The 21,175-nt window shown below is 35.0% G+C and overlaps 1 protein-coding gene across 1 annotated transcript; it reads left to right on the forward strand.

The window, feature by feature from the left end:
• The first annotated feature begins 222 nt into the window (after nucleotides 1-222).
• Nucleotides 223-17,992, forward strand: LOC149540419 (Nucleic acid-binding, OB-fold-like protein). The gene is made up of 3 exons (XM_089801518.1): nucleotides 223-783; nucleotides 17,045-17,251; nucleotides 17,506-17,992. Exons 1-3 carry the CDS (start codon nucleotides 391-393, stop codon nucleotides 17,647-17,649), a joined length of 744 nt encoding a protein of 247 aa, XP_089657644.1. The 5' UTR covers nucleotides 223-390; the 3' UTR covers nucleotides 17,650-17,992.
• Nucleotides 17,993-21,175: the final 3,183 nt, after the last annotated feature.

Raw genomic sequence — 21,175 nt, forward strand, 5'->3', positions numbered from 1 at the left:
ATTCATGTTGAATCACTATAGTGAAACATGGGTCAATGAATTTGACTCAAAATCACACAGTTAAGTCCTGATAGCATTATCACAATTTGACTCATCACATTTTGACTCAATGTGGAAATGATCTCCTACTTATTGATTGATGTAATAATTGTGCAAGTCAAATTGTAATATTGTTATCATTTGAATCCTCATTTACCACTATCACAATTTCCACTTTGTTTTAAACTGATCGAAGAATTCATTGCAACTATGGACCATCTATAAGGTGAACCAATTCAATTTGTGCATCTAAGGAGCGCAGCGTCAAAAAGATAACAAAATCATGTATAAATATGTGTGGGTCTTAAAAACCCTAAATCTACCAGATGCCCTAACTAGTTAAACGAGCTGATGGCATCTTCAGTTGCTCTCAGGAGCAGCGCCATTCTCATTTCACATTCATCGAACATCCCTTTTTGTATTCCATTACATTCGAGAAGCTTTCGGCTATGGAGTCCGAGGCCCGGGGTTCCTCGCATGAAAACCCTAACCCTAAACCTATGGTTTTCATGTTCCTCTACTCCCTTCACTACTACTCCCCCTTCTCCATCAGAAGAAGAAAGCGGGGAGCGTGCCCTCCAAGCTGCTGTGGAGGCGTTGGACATTCGTGTGGGTCGCATTCAAAAAGTATGGAGGCATCCAGAAGCGGATACTTTGTACGTGGAGGAAGTAGATGTAGGCGAGCCAGAGCCCCGTACTATATGCAGTGGCCTCGTTAACTATATTCAGCAAGACCACCTTCAGGTATGTTTTCCCAAACTTGACCCTTAAAATAATTATTTATTTTTTTGACAACATAAGTATAATGCGTTCAGCTTACTCTTGACCCTTAAAATAATTAATTTCTTTTTTGACAACATAAATATAATGCATTCAGCTTACTCTATGCTGGTAATTTCTCCAACTCTTTATGTATTTAAACCCTAATGTAATTTAAGATGGGATCTCCGATAAGAAATTGTATGATTATCGTGATATAGTATAGAGTTTACATTTGATAAAATGTGTTTACGCTTGCTTAGCCCTCAAACCTTGCTTTGTCCTTGACCTATGTTATTGGCGGGGGTTATTTTAGAAGGCTAGTTTGAATGGGTGCGTACAAAATATTTTTGGGCTCGGGTTCATTGATAATCTGATAGAAAACATATAATTAAAAAGAAAAAAGTTATTAAGTTCAGAATAACATTATTTTATAAACTAGTGTTTGCATCAAGCAAGGGTATAGCCGATAGGTAAGTCAGGTGAAGTTATGTAGCTTGTCCTGTAACACTTTTTACAATGTATAAAAATAGTAATTGATTATTGTAATATAATTAGAGTGTAATGTTTACATTTGATAGCCATTTAGAAGTTGTAAGCTCAACTATCAAATTGTCCCACAATCTGTTAACTTCACGTAGATTTCTGAATATATGTTTGGAGATTTTGTCAGCCATGAGTAAGTACAATGAGGGTAGTCTTGTGCACACCATGAAATTGTAAACCGGCAAACCACCTTCCATTTTGTAACTGCAATGGGGTTAGTGTTGTAATTACCTGCCAGCAATGAAAATAATTGCAGATTTTAGAATTTGTGAATGATAGTGTGATCAACAAAATTTGTAATACTGTTGGGCCCAACAGCTATTGGTTCTTTTTTCAGTTGAGGAAAATGTTTTGAGCTTATTTTTAATTATTTTCAATTTATATTTAGTGACCCCAGGCAGCGGTGGCAAGTCAGCCATAATGGCGGCATTCTTATGTGTTTGTCTTAATGGAGGAGAAATATTCAATTGCTTACAATGGTTCTAGTATCTATAGTGGACTACATTCCTCAGATTGTATATTTACAGCAAAACCATTCATCCTCAATAATGGGCTCTATGCACATAATACATCAATATTTTATGCTCTTGATGTAATGGATCTTCAAAAGTCTTTATTCTTTGTGGCTTTCGTGGGTCTGATAGTGACTGTGTTTGGAGATGGAGAATGTGGAAATACCGGTGTAGAAAACAGCCTTAGCATTGGCACCATGTGCTGAGGCAGCTCAAGACCAGGGTGCCCCTGTTTCAGCCAAATGCTGAGCTTCTATCAAGAAGCTCAGCACGAAAAAATGAATGTTAGTGCGGTGTCATGCTCTCGATGTTGTGGAGTGCTAGAGGTGGGAGACGAGGGTCGTAAAGCAGAGTTTCGGCAGGCTGTGTGAGACATTTCCAGCAGCTCGTAGCCTTAGTGAAAAAGCCTTATACACCACCATGTTATTAGTCAAATATTAGCCAATCAAATGTCATGCTATATATTAAACATTAAGTTAAAAAATGGTTATGTGAAGTGTCTACACTCGGCCATCATTGACTAAATATTATGTGGGTCATCATAAATCATAAGTTATGGTAAATTAGGAGCAACTAGCATTGGTGCCACCTCTCAAGGTTACCAGGCGGAGCTAGTCATTGTCATCATCAACCATCATGAACATTGAGTGCAATGAAGTGGGCAGTAGAAGTGTCCAATTCTATGCTCTTTGGTTCATTATTCCACTTTCTTGTCTCCCCTTTTTTGCACTCTCTTTGCTTGTGTAAGGAGTCACAAGTTTGAATACATAAATTTTATTTTTTTTAATCATAGGATATTGCAAAGGATATTGCATTTTAATGTGTGGATGGAGAATTTGAATGAACTAGCAAACATAGTAAGTCAAAATTAGAGAGTTACAAGTTACAAAATAAAAAAAAATTAAATGTAAGTATTGTAAAATGGGGACTTGCATCCCCCTCCCAAACCTTGAAGTACTGTTGATGCGAGTTTTGTATCACTTACATAACATATTAGGATTTGAATATTTGATAGAAGATATCAAACATACAACTCCTCTCTTGAAAAGTTATTACTCATGAAGACATAAGCAATAGCTCCAATGTTCCTTACACCGTTGGATACTCGCTCAGTTTTATTGATGTGATTTTCTGGTAATCACGTAGGCGGCCTTATGCTATTCATTCGAGGATGACTTGAACTTTGGTGGAATGATGGAGATGACGACTCGGTTTGTGAAATGTGCGGAGGCAAATAATGTTGATGGTCGCGATGATGGAGGGTGTCTCTGCCGATGATGATGTTAATGGGAAAGCGATGGTTGTGGAAGGTGAAGGGATGATTTCTATCACTTGATCTACTCTAACTTGCTTCTCTAAGCTTCGACTACCCAGCTACTTACTATTCTACTCCCACTCCTATGAATGGAAGGTTAGCAAATGGACGAGGATCAAACCTAATGAGAGCTGACCAACGGCCTCACTTCCACAGGTGCAATGATTCTAAGGAAAAATAAACTAGTTTACCACACAAAGCTTCCCAACCAGCCGCTAGGATGCTAGTGGCTTAGTATTGATCCCTATCAAACATTTACCAATGCTACCATACAACTATCCATCTACTCTACTCTTGCTTAAACAACTTGAAATGAAACAAACTTTAACAATTTGAAAGGAAATCTAAGTAAGTGGAAGTGGAAAACATGCAATAACACCCAATGTTCTTGATCAACATGCCAATCGCAACAATGAAAAAGAGAGCATTTTGGTATTATCTTCACAACAATTTCTCCGACCCCTTTACAAATGAGAGCAGATGGCCTTTTATAGAGGCCAGAAATACAATGGACGGTGGAGATCAAAACAAGATCAACGATCTAGATTGGATCCTCAAAACCTTAATTAGGGTTGCCACCCCATCGGCCAATGAGAAGCTGCCACCTCATCAATGGACCAATGAAAAAATTGCAAAAAGTGGCAACCAATGAGAAGGCACCAGAATGGTGGCAAATAAAAAATAGACACTTGTCCTATTCTAGAAGAAAGGGGAAATTTGCCACTTGGGCTTACATCAAATGATCTTCTAATATAAATCTTCCCTTTTCTTTCATTTTCTTAGCTAAGGAAATGAACTTAGCTAGCCTTTCGTTAACTTCTTCCATAGGAGGACAAGGTGTGTGTGCTTCGCCTTGAGTTCCGCTATCTTTGCCACGCTGTTCGCTGCTTGTAGTATTTTTTTCATGATCCTTCTCATATTCTTTTGCAAATCCAATAAAAGCGTTGAGAGAGGGAAGGGTGCCCGAATGCTTTTTCTTGATGGCAACCTTTCCTAATTCATCCAACCTCGATTCAAAATTTGTCTCATTGACATCCTCTTCTTTGATATCTTCAAAATCAAGGGCTACGCCGTTGTCGCTCATCATGGTCACAGTGGAAGTGTCGATGCTTAGGTTGTGATGTGCAACTGTCTTTTGTATATCCTTTTATTGTACCACCATTGGTATTGGTTATTCGCCTCATTTTCGAGAAGAAGGGAGTTTTGGGCATCATATCCTCTTTGTCTTTTTTGGTGTTCGCCCACTTGGGATTCTTACTTGCACTATCATCTTCCATGCTCGTCGCCCTATTACGGGATGCTAGAGTGGTGGACCAAAAGGCAAGAAGAACCAAGCGGAGCAATCCTTAGCCTAGAACGAAAGATGGATATCTCAGCTTAAGCACTCCTCACAACTCTAAATAATTTGAAATTACCTCTACCTATAGCCAAGGGGAATTGTCCTTCCTTCAGTCTGTCCCTCATCCGTATCATGTCCACTGTACAGATATTGGTGTTGGTTATTCACTTCATTTTTGAGAAGAAGGAAGTATTGGGCGTCATATCCTCTTTGTCTTTCTTAGTGTTCGCCCGCCTGGGATTCTTACTTGCACTATCATCCTCCATGCTCGTCGCCCTATTATGGGATGGTAGAGTGGTGGACCAAAAGGCAAGAAGAACCAAGCAGAGCAATCCTTAGCCTAGAACGAAAGATGGATATCTCAGCTTAAGCACTCCTTGCAACTTTAGATGATGAAAATTCACCTTAATCGATAAACTTATAGCGACTTTTCGGAACCTAGGATATGACTTTCAAGAAGTTCAAATCCCTTTGCAAATCAGGAATTTACCATGCAATTCACCTCCAAATAAAATTACCCAACCTAGGGCAAAAATCGCAGCCTCTTGAAAAAAATCAAAATTTTATCTTCCACAAATTTCGGCTCCCACAAAATTCGGCCCCCACAAATTTCGCCTTCCACAAAATTCGGCTCCCACAAATTTCGCCCAAGTCTGGAAAAAAATCTGCTCCTCCACAAAATTTGCCCACATGGAGAGGAAGAAATGATTTGTGAGAATGAGATGGGGAGGAGACTCCTTTTATAGCCAATTTTCTTTCTCCATAAAGCTGGCCTACATGGTCTAGGAGAAAACAAAAACAAAAATTAAATTCAAGTTAAGGCCCACAATTAAATACTTAGCTCAAAAAAATTAATTTTGCTAAAAGAAATTGCACTTTTAAATTTACCAATTAGCTCCAATTGCAAAACGAAATTAAATGGCCTTGAGGGTGTTAAGTATTTCCATTTAATGAGGATTAGTAATTAATACATCATTAAAATTGTATTTTGGCTAACCAAAAGTCATTTTTTCAATATTAAATTACTAAATTCATTAAAAACTTAAAAGTTTTCAAGGCAATTAATCCAATTAAAACCAATTTTTGCAATTTTCTACCAAATCGATTTCGCCAAGCTAAAAATAAAAATAAAAAATAAAAATTGCATTTAGAACCAAAAATTGATTTTTACAATTTTCCACATTTCAACAAAATTAAAAAAAAAATTTCACCAAAGAAAAATTTGAGATTTTCCAAAAACTTAGTTTGAAAAAATATCTCTTTTGAAAATTATCCAAATTTACAGAGTTAAAACCAAATTTCCAAAAGAAAATGTCTGAGTACAAAATTCACAACTTTATCCTGCCAAGTTGAAATTAACTTAGATAATTATTTGGCCTAGGGATAAAATTGATAGCTTTGGAAAATCAAGTTAAGAAAACCGGGTGAAAATAAGCTAAGCCTCTCATATTTGTCCAGAAGGTGCCAAGGCGTGACATTTTCAAAATTCAAAATTTTTGGGCAATCCAAAAATTTGCCGAGGTGATTAAAAAAGAAAGGGGGTCCCCAAGATTTGGGGCGATGTGTGAAAACCTCACAACAAGTACCTGTGCCCAAGACGTCCCCACACTAGGTACTTGAGTACCCAAGTACTCCCTCCTTTGCCATTCTGCAACCATGTTGTCACTGGGATGGGTACTTGAATTTCTATTTGAATTTTGATTTATGAATGTTACTATTGGGTATGTTACTGTGTTGAATGTTCAGTGGTTCTAGTTCATGTTGCTATTTTGCTATATTCAAGTATTTTAATTTGGTATGTCCTATTGAAACATCAATGCATAACTAGCATTTCAAGTTCTATATATATACTATGCTATTAGAGATAGATAATTCTAAGAGGGTACTATGCTATTGGAGGTAGATAATACTAAAGAGGGGGGAGTGAATCAGTATTCTACAAACTTTTGCTCACAACCGAATATTATTAATTACTTTATAACATGCATATGAAAGTAAACTAACAATGTTGAACAATCATTAAATCCATACACAAAGAGAACTCGTAACACCATATTTTGTTAACAAGTGAAACCTTGGCCAAGGGAAAACCTTGATGGAGATGGTACTCACCAAATGATTCACTAAACAAAAGAATCTTGTTAAGGATATTGACCTTGTTAGGAGTCTATGAAATACATATAGTGACTTGGTCATTGGTTGAGTTTTGAGCCTATTAAAAGCCTCAACCCTATTAGGAATTGGTATTACAAAATGTATGCAAGATGAGTCCATTGCCCAAGCATGCAATTATACTATGTACTTATATACGAAAGAGATAGATATAAAAATCTCTTAGTGAAGTTTGTTGTACTTTGCAATCTTCTGATCATACATCAAATTTTGCATCATATAATTCCCATAACAGTTCGCATATCATATGTCACACATCTAAATGACTTCGCATATTTTGATCTTTTACTTGTACCTTTCCTTTTTACTAAACTTGCCTTGTTGGCCTTCAAGCATTCACACGCTTGGCATAATACAAAAATAACTCTTGCCTCTTAGGGTTAACATCTAGGATGTTGTCCCTAATTAATTAAGTAATTATTTCATAACCAAAATAATTCCTAAATAATTTGCCTTTTACTGTTATGCTCTGTTCACTGCCTTTACTGGTGTTTACTGCATAACTTCTTCTGTACTGTCCATATAGACTTGCACACTTAGCCTATCATCATGACACTTAGTAGTATTTGTGCTTAACTGTGCACATGTTGAATGTCACTCTGTAGACTGCTCATACCAAAACTCTGTCTGCACTGCTAGTGAAACTATTTGATATTTAGACAATTTTTTACATCCAATTGTGAGATCTTTATTTGTACATTATGCCTTCTCATCCTAAGATATATGTTACTGTAAATGACAACCCTAACTTATCCGACTTAGCCATATTGCCAACAATCTCCCCTGTTGGCATTGATGGCAACATATGGGAAAATTGGCTAAGTCCCAAAATGTTGTTCAAAACCTTTCTTCAAAATTGGCCATCAAAACTTTACAAAATTTTAAAATTCAAAATTTTGTGAATCATACAATTATAACCATCTTTCTTTATAACTCCTAATACTATATAGTACTACTCCCTCGTAGTATATTACCGTTACTTCCCCTTACATTATATTCTATACAATTGTCTTGTACTTATCTCCCCCTTTGACATCAATGACAAAGGTATCGAAACTTATAACATTTCAAATTTTGGTTCATTACCTCTTCTCTAGGCTGTTAAATGAGAGATACAGTCTAAAAAACTTATTGTCAGACTCTTCAAGTTCTTCTCCCACGTGTCTTTCACTCCCTCAGATATGTTGAAGGGAGCACATAACCCATAAGATGCAATCTCAACTGCATTCAATTATGAGTAGATGAACTTGTCAAAGGATATCTTTGCTGCTAGATATTCCTCTACCTACTGCTCAATTGTGCTTACTTTTAGTGATAGGTGTTTTTCTCTTGGAAGTGATAACCTTTTAGTAATCTTTTCTTTGTTGACTACTAATAGACTTATTTCATTGTAAGTCTTGCTGACCTATCTTTTAATCTCTTCAATTTTAACTCCAGGTTGGCTGAGCTGATTTCCAAGGCCTTGACTTCATCACGCTTTTTCCTTAGCTCCTCATCAATGTCCTTGGTGAAAATGAAGGACATGGCGCATTTGGCATATAATGCCTTGCCTTCAAGCTCGCATCTTCTTAGCTCCTTGATGTAGGCATCAAGAGCTCTCAAATCATTCTTGATGTTTTGACACACAATATCAAACATTTGAGCATCATGCTTCGCTTGTGCTTGAGCTGTTGCTACCTCTAACAAGTTGGCGAATTGAAATTCAACATCAAATGCTTGGATCACTGCCTTAGCTCTATCCTCTGGGTTAGGATTTGATGACCTTACTGTGAGCGTGCTTTGTAACTTTTTAGTTACATCCATGATAGTTTCTTGTAAACTCTTCAATTGTTTGTTCTTGCTGATTATCTTGTTGAGAGATGATATTAACTCTGTGTGATCATCATCTTCTGAACCTGTTAGTGTTGCAAAGGTGAGAGATGTGCTAGGTATGTGCTAGGTGCACTTGCCTTCTTATCCTCCACTTCTTTCTTCTTCCTTTGTTCTTCTTCTTTCCTTTTTTCTCCCTCATCATCTTTCTTCTTCTTCTCATCTTCCTTCCTTTTGTTTACTTCAACCTCTTTCTTGTTCTTCTCTTCTCCTGCTTTCTTTTTCTTCTCTTCTTCCTCTTTTTTTTTCTTCCTCTTCTATTCTTCTTACTTTGTTCTTCCTTCTTCTTCTTCTCCACTTCTTCCTTTCTTTTCTCTACTCCTTTGTCTGTTTATTCTTCTATGCTAGAATTATTTGAGATATTGCCAACAATCTGTGGCCCATGATAATTAAAAGGATCTCCAACGGTGTCAACTGTAACCATGGTGGCTCCAATCTGCATGGTGTCAGTTCCAATTGTGATCTGGGGTGTTGCTGTTGCTACTTTATCTAGATCTCCCATCATTTGCACAATTACCTTCTCAGTTTCTTCATTGACTTCTTGGTAGTTACCTCCCATTATCAATTTGGTTCTCTTCTTGTTTCTTAGATATGGCTCTAGACTTTTTATTAAACTAGCCATATGTTCATCACTGACAATTTGGCACAATTTGTTGAGTTGATTTTCTCTGATATTTTTGTCTTCTTCAGCAACTCTATTTCTCCTATTTGTCGGCCTCTCATAGAGGTGTTTAGGAATCTCATCCTCACATCCTTCACATCCTTGGATATGTGATCCTCACCTACATTCTTAAAATTACTTCTCAAATAGTTACAACATCTAAGTAAATGATGTTTTTTTGGCATTCTTGATAACACGAAACTAGGGTCATCACTTACATTTTTGACAGGGTAACCTTCAATTTAGGTCTCGCTTCATTTTCCACATTGTGAATTAATGACTTATCCATCTCTACAACTGAATTCTTAACACAAATCTTAGATTTAGAAGTGAAATACCTGGATGAAATGCGTAACTAGGGCTTTCTGTTCTTCACACTTGAAAACTCTTCAAATCTCCTTCAATTCTGATGTCAAATTGCTCTTGATTGCTCCTTAACTCTTTTCATGGTTGAATGACGCTCTCAATCATACTCGCACGGCTTATATCTTTCTGTAACGACCTCCACACTAAGTGCGCAACTACTCAATTTGCGAAAGTTGCTAATTGTTAACCAGTAAAATTGTTTTCATTCATACAGCCTCATACGATCTCCAAATGACTTGCGCTCTTAACCAAAGCTTCCTTACGATCTGTTGTTCCTTCTCCCAACTTTGCAACCAAAATTATACTCCCTCTTTGATTAGGTCCATTTTGATTGACTGGTGCTCTACAATTCCTGGCCATGTGTCGAAAGTTGTTACACTTGTAACACAATATTTCTCCTCGTTCTATTAACTCCTTCTGTATCATTAGATCTGTTTGAGGATCTCTTCTTCCATTACCTACAGGGTTAGTATCCCTAAACATTCTACTATTGCCATTATTACTATCAAACTTAGGTCTTCTACGATCAATTGCTTTATGTCCAAAACCATGACAATTGTAACAATAGAAATTAGTAATAGGTTTTAAAGACTTACCTATGCAACATCTCTTCATTTGACTAACTTCATTACATATAAAGCATCTATCTTTGAATTCTTCATATCTTACTTCTTTAGGTGGTTCAACTTGCTCTGTTTGTTTGGGTTTATTACATTTCTTCAATTGGCTTAGCTGCTCAATTTCTTTAGGTACTTTTGTAGAGTTATTTGACTCACTTTCATCCTATTCATTCTTCTTGGGTTCAGGGTTTTCAACAACTGGATCTGGTTCTTTTCTAGCTTCAGTTTTCTTTGTGGATATTTCTCCAATGAGATATCCAAGACCTGTCTTATCATAAGAATATATCTGATAGAATAGCTGTTCATCAATGTTATCACTACTGGAATATAGCTTTTCTAACTGTTTAGCTTGGGTCAATTCTCCTTTCACAATGATATTGTATTTCTCGAGTTCTGCATGCTCTATTTTTATAAAATCTAATTTAGATGTCTCTTTTGTAAGATTGGGATCTTAGATCTGCATTATCAGATTTTAGATCTGATTCAGTCTTGCTATCATCCTTTTTTAGGCTCAACTTAAGTTCAACAATTTTCAACTCATGTTTCAAAATCTCATTTTTTTTCTTTAGGGTTGCTACCTCATTACTATCTTTTGTTTGCTCTCTAGGTTCTTTTCTAGAGTTGAGATGATCAATTTTATCTTTTAGTTTCCCAATGTAATCTTTTGCATCAGCATACCTTTCTTTCAGGTTGTCTCATTCTTCAATAAGAAGATCAATTTGCTCTAGGGCTTCTTCAAGATTCCTCTTTTAACTATTCCATATTCATAATGATCTTACTCAAGTTGTTAAGCATCTATTGAGTAACTGGGCTTTGATACCAGTTGTTAGAAATAGATAATATAGAGAGAGGGTGGGGTGAATTAGTATTCTACAAGCTTTTGCCCACAACTGAATATTATTAATCACTTTATTAATTACTTTATTACACATGCATATGAAAGTAAACTAACAATGTCGAACAATAAATAAATCCATACACAAAGAGAACTCATAACACCATATTTTGTTAACAAGGAAAACCTTGGCTAGGGGAAAACCTCGATGGGGATGATACCCACAAAATGTTCCACTAAACAAAAGAATCATGTTAAGGATAATGACCCTGTTAGGAGTCTATGAAATACATATAGTGACTCGGTCCTTGTTAGAAGACTAGGCCTTGTTAAAAGCCTCAACCCTACTAGGAGTTGCTTCAACCTTGTTAGGAGTTGGTATGACAAAATGTATGCAAGATGAGCCCATTGCCCAAACATGCAATTATACAATGTAGTTCTTATATACAAAGAGATAGATACAAAAACCTCTTATTGCTGTCTGTTGTACTTTGCAATCTTCAGATCTTACATCAAAGTTCACATCATATAGTTCGCATATCATATGTCACACATCTACACGACTTCACATATTTTTATCTTTTACTTATATGTTGCCTTTTTACTAAACTTGTCTTGTTAGCCTTCAAGCATTCACACGCTTGGCATAATACAGAAATAACTCTTGCCCTCTTAGGGTTAACATCTATGATGTCGTCCCTAATTAGTTAAGTAATTATTTCATAACCAAAATAAATCTTTAACTTGTAATTCACCTTTTATTGTTATGCTTTGTTATGCTCTATTCACTACCTTTATTGGTGTTTACTGCATAACTTCTTTTGCACTGTTTGTACAGACTTGCGCACTTAGCGATGTCCTCAGGACACTCTGTAGTATATGTCCTCAATTGCGCACGTGGTTACTGTCTCTCGATAGACTTCTCATACTAAAATTGTGTTTGCACTACCAATGAAATTGTTTGATACTTAGACAATTTTTTGCATCCAACCGTGAGATCTTTATCTGTACTATATGCCTTCTCATCCTGAGATATATGTTGCCATAAATAACAACCCTAACTTATCCTACTTAGTCATATTGCCAACATATATAACACCCCTCCCCACCCCGTCCACCACTTGCCACCATCCCCTATCGTCCTAGGAACTTGTCTCAGTGTCCCCTTGTGTACCCTAATACTGGCGTTACACTAAATATAAGTAGAACTTTCTTGTGATAAAATATTAATTTCAAGAGGCTATAAGTGCATGTGTGTTTCACCATGGAAGTACTGCCAACTATTGTGTCTACTATGTGCTTGTGCTAGGGCATTGAGTCCATAGTCATTGAGCTGTCCTCTCAATCCATTGAAATTGGAGCCCATAGTCATTGAGCTGTCCTCTCAATCCATTGAAATTGGAGTCCATAGTCAATGAATTAAGGAGTCCATAGTTATTGAAGTAATTTCAAATCTGGAGCCTCATCAATTGAATTTGCTAGTTTTTGCCAATATATAAGTGCATGTGTGTTTCACCATGGAAGTTCTGCCAACTATTAGTATCTACCATGTGCTTGGCCTAGAGCATTGAGTCTATAGTCATTGAACTGTCCTTTCAATCCATTGAAATTGGAGCCCAGAGTCAATGAAGTAAGGAGTCAATAGTTATTGAAATAATTTTAAATCTGGAGCCTCATCAATTGAATTTGCCAATTTTTGCCAGTATGGTGAGTAGAAACTTTGAATGCCAATTTTTGCCGCCATCCCCTGTCGTCCTAGGAACTTGTCTCAGTGTCCCCTCGTGTACCCTAATACTGGTGTTTCACTAAATATAAGTAGAACTTTCTTGCGATAAAATATTAATTTCAAGAGGCTATAAGTGCATGTGTGTTTCACCATGGAAGTATTGCCAATTATTGTATCTACTATGTGCTTGTGCTAGGGCATTGAGTCTGTAGTCATTGAACTGTCCTCTCAATCCATTGAAATTGGAGCCCATAGTCAATGAAGTAAGGAGTCCATAGTTATTGAAGTAATTTCAAATCTGGAGCCTCATCAATTGAATTTGCTAGTTTTTGCCAATATATAAGTGCATGTGTGTTTCACCATGGAAGTTCTGCCAACTATTAGTATCTACCATGTGCTTGGCCTAGAGCATTGAGTCTATAGTCATTGAACTGTCCTTTCAATCCACTGAAATTGGAGTCCATAGTCAATGAAGTAAGGAGTCCACAGTTATTGAAATAATTTCAAATCTGGAGCCTCATGAATTGAATTTGCCAATTTTTGCCAGTATGGTGAGTAGAAACTTTGAATGCCAATTTTTGCCGCCATCCCTTGTCGTCCTAGGAACTTGCCTCAGCGTCCCCTCATGTATCCTAATATTGGTGTTACACTAAATATAAGTAGAACTTTCTTGTGATAAAATATTAATTTCAAGAGGCTATAAGTGCATGTGTGTTTCACCATGGAAGTATTGCCAATTATTGTATCTACTATGTGCTTGTGCTAGGGCATTGAGTCTATAGTCATTGAACTGTCCTCTCAATCCATTGAAATTGGAGCCCATAGTCAATGAAGTAAGGAGTCCATAGTTATTGAAGTAATTTCAAATCTGGAGCCTCATCAATTGAATTTGCTAGTTTTTGCCAATATATAAGTGCATGTGTGTTTCACCATGGAAGTTTTGCCAACTAGTAGTATCTACCATGTGCTTGGCCTAGAGCATTGAGTCTATAATCATTGAACTGTCCTTTCAATCCATTGAAATTGGAGCCCATAGTCAATGAAGCAAGGAGTCCATAGTTATTGAAATAATTTCAAATCTGGAGCCTCATCAATTGAATTTGCCAATTTTTGCCAGTATGGTGAGTAGAAACTTTGAATGCCAATTTGTTCGCATAGACACATCTCACAATTTCTTGATCAATAATCTCAGTAGATTGTTATATAATTTCTTTTTCAACATTCTCTTTGATCTCTTACGTGTAGAGGCCAATAGTTCTTTTGACATGAACATCAATTAGATGGTCCTTTGTAGGTTCAAAATAAGAAGGTTGTAGAAGGGGCTTCATCCCTTGAGTTCCTTTCTTTAGGAAAGGATGATTTGATTTAATTAACTTCTAGTTATTTGGTTTGTGTTTTCTTGCATTTCAATATATGTTAAGAACACTAGACAAAAAATGGATGTGCCTTTGTTGGTTTAAATTTTTAAAAACAAGAAGGTTGTGGAAGGGGTTTCATCCCTCTTGATCCTTTCTTTAGCAAAGGATAATATTGATTTGATTTATTTCTTGATACTTGGTTTCCTCTTCTTTGCTTTTCAATATATATTAAGACTACTATGTTTGGAAGGACCTTATCATTAGGGTCCAGTTTGCTTGGACAAAATTTGATGCCTTATCTAGTTATCCTACACAAATTGCTTTTCACTTGATTGTATGAGCTCAAATCTCTAACTTCACAATATTTGTAAATCCAAACTTCTCTACTTGGAAGCTGTTGTACCATTTCAATACATTTCGAAAGGGGAGAGTTTGGGTTGGTTTTGAAGTGGGGTTGGTTCATAGAGATTTGAATAGTTGCCATTGTATTATGTAAGACAACAATTACAGTGAAAGACACATTCAAAACAAGTGAAAAGCAAAAGGCTTTGGAACCAACAAGAGAGCTTTTTTATAAAAGGAAGTATAAGGGAAAAAACCAAAAGCTTAAAAAACCTACTTTTTTGACATAATCTTCCTCTACAATCTCTATATTAACAATCAAGTGTAGGAATAGCACAACATGATTCGTGTTTTGCAAGCAAGAAAATAGGTTCAGCAAAGCAGGATAATACTTTTTTTACTTACAATATGAAAAATGAGAGATTTTGCCTTTTAGGTGGTTTTGTATGTCAATAGTTAGGGTTGCAGGGGGGAATTAGCCTTTACATAAAAACAAAATACTAATGTAAAAAGCAAATGGTTAATTCATTAATTTTGGCAAAATGCATTGTTGGGTATGAAATTTGCTTCAAATTTGGCAGAATTGGAACCTTGTTTGGAGCCATAGCAAACAGGGCTGGGATTTTTCTTTGGGTTTGAAATGGCTCATTACCCAGCTACAGAATCCCGCTAACTGGTAACATAGCCTCTGAATTGTCTCATCCTTTTGACTTTTGTGTGATCCTGTTACTTGCCAAGGCTGTTGTCTTTCAATCAGCCTCCATGATTTATTTTATTTTAGCGAGGTTGGTGAGTTCCATCTTAAAGGAGGACTAGAACAGTGCATTTGGTGTTGTGGGGGTTGCATTAAATATTTGCACGTGTTTTGCATTGACGAGAAGTTGTTATATCCACCCATTTTGTTGATCTTTACAAGTTCATTGATCATGACATTTTCACAAGGGTTACGATGGTATGCTTTGTACATAGCATGAGTCAATTTTTGAGTTGCCTTGGACACATGTGCTGCAATTGTCACAACTTGCACCTTATTTTGAGTGATATTATCTACGATAGCATCTTTCAGAATCTGAAAATGAAATTCCAAATGCTTGTAGTTCCCAAACAATTGATTGCCCTAAATAGTCAAAATCCCTACTTACATGTCACAGTTCTGTTGATCTGTGGATGGTGCCTAGTGTTGTATTGCACACCACCCATCCACAATAATGTTGCACCCATGTAAGACAAATCTGGCTCTTAATTCCTTCAGTCCATCTGTATCAGAATAGTTCATACATAAGATTGTTGTTCTCAATTTTAATTCCTTTGGTAAGTAGCACTCTCTGCTCAGGAAACCATGGATTGGAATGGTAATAGTAAACATGATTTTGTTAATGGGTATCATATGCCTTATTCTAGGCTATACACTTAATTGAATGTATCTGACATCAAGTTTGGAGCTGAACATTTGGCCTTCTTTTCACCCTTAAGTTCAACTTTTTACTCAATAACAAGAATTTACGTCTGTCATTTACTATTAGCTTGTGAAATATTTGTAGGTACTGAGGCAATATGAGGTGTGGAGATGACACCTCTTTATGATTTGTTTATCTTAGCCCTTGCCATAGGTGAGATCCATTGCATATACCACCCCTTAAATAGGAGTGTTGGAAGTGCACAATCACTCTAATAATGCTGCCCTTCAAATCAAGACAGGTGATTCTCCTTTGAATCAACCGTTTCATTGGTGTAAAGGGGTCTTTTGAATGAATAGATCTATGGTGCACTTCAACATCTTGGAAGGGTAATGGAAAATCATCATTATCAACTGGACTACCAGATTGAGAACTCTCTTCAGCTGGCCTTCCCTCCCCTACTGCTTCAGTCAATTTCAACTTTCAAGCTCCTCACCATTACCACTTAGGTGCAAGGAACTTGTGCAGTGTAACTACTTATTAAGTACTCTATGAAGTGCCTTAAAGGATTCACGACTATTCTCTACACAATGATTTTTCTTCCCTTTTTCTTTACACGTGATGGGGTGAGAGTGAATTATTGAAAGCTTCCTATGACATTATTTTAGTAGTCCATTGTAACTGGAAACAAATACTAGTTATTATAGGCAGTGATTTTTCTTAGTTCTTTCAGATTTCTAATTGTAGTTTACACCTTGTGTAGAAATAAGGTTATAATTGATAATTTGACAGTGCTTTGATTACAAGTTGGAAAACAGTAAAAAGAAAAAGACAATTTATAATATTTAGAGTTCAAAATATCTAATATGTATGGAAGCTAAATGTCAGGGTATTTAAGTTTTTTTTGGTCTTTTGTTGTATACGAGGCATCCCTTAACTACATCAGGGATGCTGGGTATTTTATCCTTGGATGTCTCCCCTAATAAAAGGGTGCCTCCAAGTATGTCATCGAGCCAAGGCACCAGGGACAACATGGAATGATTTTGACATGCCTCTTTGTACCCCTGCTTATTTCTCTGCAAACTAGAATTAGCTTTTTAAATATCCATTTGTGACTATCTGTTTGACACTTCTGAAGACGTGCTATTAATCGTTTGCATGCCAGTTTTAAATATGGATTGTGTGCAGGACAAGAATGTGGTTGTTCTTGCCAATCTTAAGCCCCGTAATATGCGTGGCATCAAATCTAGTGGGATGCTTATGGCGGCATCTGATGTGGCTCACAAAAATGTTGAACTTTTGATGGCTCCTGAAGGTTCTGTACCTGGGGAGCGAATCTGGTTTGGCTCAGATGAAGAATCAAACAGTCAGCCTGATCCTGCTTCCCCAAATCAGGTATGCTGAGGCTTATTATTTAAATATTTTGGACATGTATCAGTGTGTGTTTTAGTGCACTTTACTTATTTATTTCTGTATAGTACAAAGAGTTATGGTAAAGAAATAAATAACACCTCCGGTTTGTAATTTGTAAACCAAACAAAACTTAGTTTCACTTATCTTCAAGCATTGTAACAGAGTTCATAATAAATTAACGTGTGTACCATCTGTTAAACTCTTTCCACTGAGTATGATTTGACATAATATTATAGGTTCAAAAGAAAAAGATCTGGGAAACTGTGCAGCCTCACCTTACGACAACAGATAATTGTGTTGCTATATTCAAAGATAGACCAATGCGAACATCCACTGGCCTGGTGACTTGTAGTTCTTTGAAGAATGCTAACATTTCTTGATATGCTATGTATCTAGCACTTACCGTGGATTCCTTACCAGGCAACTGTTGCAATGACTTTGCTTCCATGGTTTGACCATGCCATTATGTAGCTCCTATTTGGGAACCCCTAAAACGAAAGAAGCTTACAAATGTAGCACCTCTGGCATTTTTTGATGATTCAGTTTATATAAAAAAGAAACAAAGAAATGTCTCATTTAAGTCGGTGAATATATTGGTATGACATTGATTTGATCAGGAACCATCAAGGTTATTTCTTGGAGCAAGGGAAATGCCCTGTATTTCTGTACGCATCCTTGACTTAATTTTATCGGTAATAATTATCAACTATGCAATTTGCGTCTGCTTTCTTTGCTTCCTATTTATTGTTCTTTCGGAATGCATCCGACTTGAGACACCTACACATTTGAGTTACTGAGATGATTGAAAATGGGAAAGACCACTTCTCAAAAAGTATTCCACTTCTCAAAAAGTATATTTTTTTGAAATCCATACTTGCAGATTGAATTAAGAAGACTTTTGTAGTTGATATGAGCACGCATGGCAACATCAAATATTTTATATCTTCTGTAATCGTAGACAGCATTTTGATGTACTTGTATTGTAATATTTCTGGGTTTCAATGTAGATATCTTATTCCTCGTTACACTTGTGTTTATGTCAACTACAAATATCAGACAGGAATATCCAAAACTATGCAAGATGTTTTATGTTTGCAAGTTCTGTATTTGAGCAGAAAATAATCATTTCTATCAATGAATTATGGGCAAGTATGCAAACAAGTGATCAAAATGGGTAGCATTAAATAAACATGCAGCATGTATACTATTGAGTTCCTGTGATTATTAGAAATAACCGTTTTAACTTTTTCCTGATTTTATCAAAGGAATATGGGAGGGTAGTATAATATCATTTGGCTTGTCATTTCATTTATTCCTATTGTGTTAAGTGGATGTTTTGGTTTACCTTTCTTCTATGCGCTTGCAGCTGGCCGAGCTGTAGCATTGAGTGTGTGCTTCAGTAAGTAAAATCAGCTGCATAAATTAAAGGGCTTTATACCAGCTCCTTTCTGCTAAAAGTTTTGCAGTTAGGATTGAAAAAGCCCAACATTTGCTCCATCTATTATAATGTTATGGGCTCACTTGCATTATGCATTGATTCTGTTAAGAAATAATAATTTCTAGATATATAGGTGTCTTCTTAAATAATGTATAGCCACTAATCAATTGAACTTTATACCAGCTCCATTCTGCTAAGTTTTGCGGTTAGGATTGAAAAAGCGCAACATTTGCTCCATCTATTATAATGTTATGGGCTCACTTGCATTATGCATTGATTCCGTTAAGAAATAAAAATAATATCTCTAGATATATAGGTGTCTTCTTAAATAATGTATGCCTACTAATCAATTGAACTATATAAGTTTCAAAGTTAGAAATGTATATATTAAAAAATGTTATCATTGTCAATGAGCCCTTGATCTAGTGAAGCTGAATGGTTTCAAATATTAAAATATTGGGGATATTTAGTATTATGTACAAACAATTTGATGTTCATTTTTTTTTACTAATTAATTGTGTAATGGTTTTAGTGTTAATATTAGTATTGGGGATATTTAGTATTATGTACAAACAATTTGATGTTCATTTTTTTTAACTAATTAATTGTGTAATGGTATTAGTGTTAATATTAATACTAGCATTTGCATCAAAAGGAGGTGCAATGGTTTCATGGATAGATATTTAAATAAAATATAATTTTGGAAAGTATAAATTTTTAAACATGGTGATTACAATTTCAAGATGTTATAATAAATAGTACTAATGATTATCCATATCAAACATGAACTCATAGAACCTTCGAAGTATATTTAGCTGGTGTATAAGCTAAAATTATAACTAAATTTAGTATTATGGTTAAGAGTTAAAGTTGGGAGATTTTAGTAACTATTGGCTTCTTTATGCCTACAAGCTTCCCCTAAAATGGTGATCTCTTCTTTGATCAACAATTTGCATGATGTATATCATTCTCTCTTTGAATGCTTACAGATCACAATAGTTAATCTTCTATACTTTATTTTATTTTTCCAAATTCAATTTCAAAATTTAACCAATATGTTTTAAAATTAATTATGATCACCCTCATTTTATTATTCCTCAATTATTTCTATTCGTAATTTATATTAACTTTATTTGTTGAATGATATAAACAAATTTTATGCATGGAAATGGAAATTTATCACACATCAAAGTCAACCATTCTTCTAACATCATTTAGAAAATTATTTCCTTCAACCATTTGTTCCAAATTTTTTATCAAACAGAAAGTTTAAATAATCATTTTCTTATAATTAGTTACACGAAAGTTGACAATTCTTATCACATTATTTAATCAAACATAGGGGTTTAATAATCATTGAGGTTATTTAAAAAAAAAAATCTATTTACATGAAAAGTAACCATTCTTTTCACATCATTTAAAAAATTAATATTTTTTCAATTAAATCATTTCTACTAATATATTATGTAATCATTTAACATATATGGAAATAAAAATTTAATCATTTTGCTATAATTAGTTACACGAAAGTTGACAATTCTTATCACAATATTTAATCAAACATAGAAGTTTAATAATCATTGAGGTTATTTAAAAAAAAAAATCTATTTACATGAAAATCAACCATTTACATTAAATCATTTTTACTAATATATTATGTAATCATTTAACATATATAGAAATAAAAATCTATCAAACATGAAATTTGACCACTCTTGATAACATCATTTATAAAATTAACCTTTTAAACCATTTGTCTTGAATTTTGGGTAAGTAATCATTTTGTTATCAATTTATGTTTTTTCAAATTTAATTATATATAAGTATTTTTCTAGAAATTAGTTATTTTAGTTTCGCTTGAATTTTATCAAACATAAAATAATTATTTTGTTATCAATTCATTTTTCTTCAAATTTAATTATATACAAGATTATTTTTCTAGAAATTAGTTATTTTAATTTGGCTTGGTTTTTATCAAACATAAAGGTTAAATAATTATTTTGTTATTAATTATTTTTTAAAATTTAATTATATATGAGAGCTTATCTAGAAATTAGTTATTTGAGAAAAGTAAAAGTAACTCTATTGAAACATGGAATAAATATTAGAATATTAGAATAACTCTATTAAAAATTACTTGAATGTCCTTACATGGAACAAGAAAACTTAAAAAGTTGTTTTGATTGTGAGATGGCTCACTTGTAGTTATCAGTTGTGATTTATAGGTGAGCGACGAAAAGGAAAAGAATTTCAAAGGTGGTTTCTTGTGGGATGTTTTGGAGAAAAATAAAATTCTCAACTCTAATCATTCTTAGTCCTCAATATCCTTCTCCAGATCTCTCCATAGAATATGTGCCTTGTTTGAGCTCTGTAATCTTATAGGCCTCAACCAAATTCAAAACCACAAAGTAGAAAATGAACTATGCAACAATATAAACCCCTCCAATTATTTTAGAAAATTGGTTACA

Source organism: Cupressus sempervirens, chromosome 9, assembly GCF_028749045.1.
Source record: "Cupressus sempervirens isolate cs-2001-9-10 chromosome 9, ASM2874904v1, whole genome shotgun sequence".
NCBI lineage: Eukaryota > Viridiplantae > Streptophyta > Pinopsida > Cupressales > Cupressaceae > Cupressus > Cupressus sempervirens.

Coding starts and splice junctions, on each gene's coding strand:
- LOC149540419 (XM_089801518.1), top strand. CDS start 391: ATGGCATCTTCAGTTGCTCTCAGGAGCAGCGCCATTCTCATTTCACAT. Junction 784..17,044: donor TTCAGCAAGACCACCTTCAG/GTATGTTTTCCC, acceptor GATTGTGTGCAG/GACAAGAATGTGGTTGTTCT. Junction 17,252..17,505: donor ATCCTGCTTCCCCAAATCAG/GTATGCTGAGGC, acceptor ATAATATTATAG/GTTCAAAAGAAAAAGATCTG.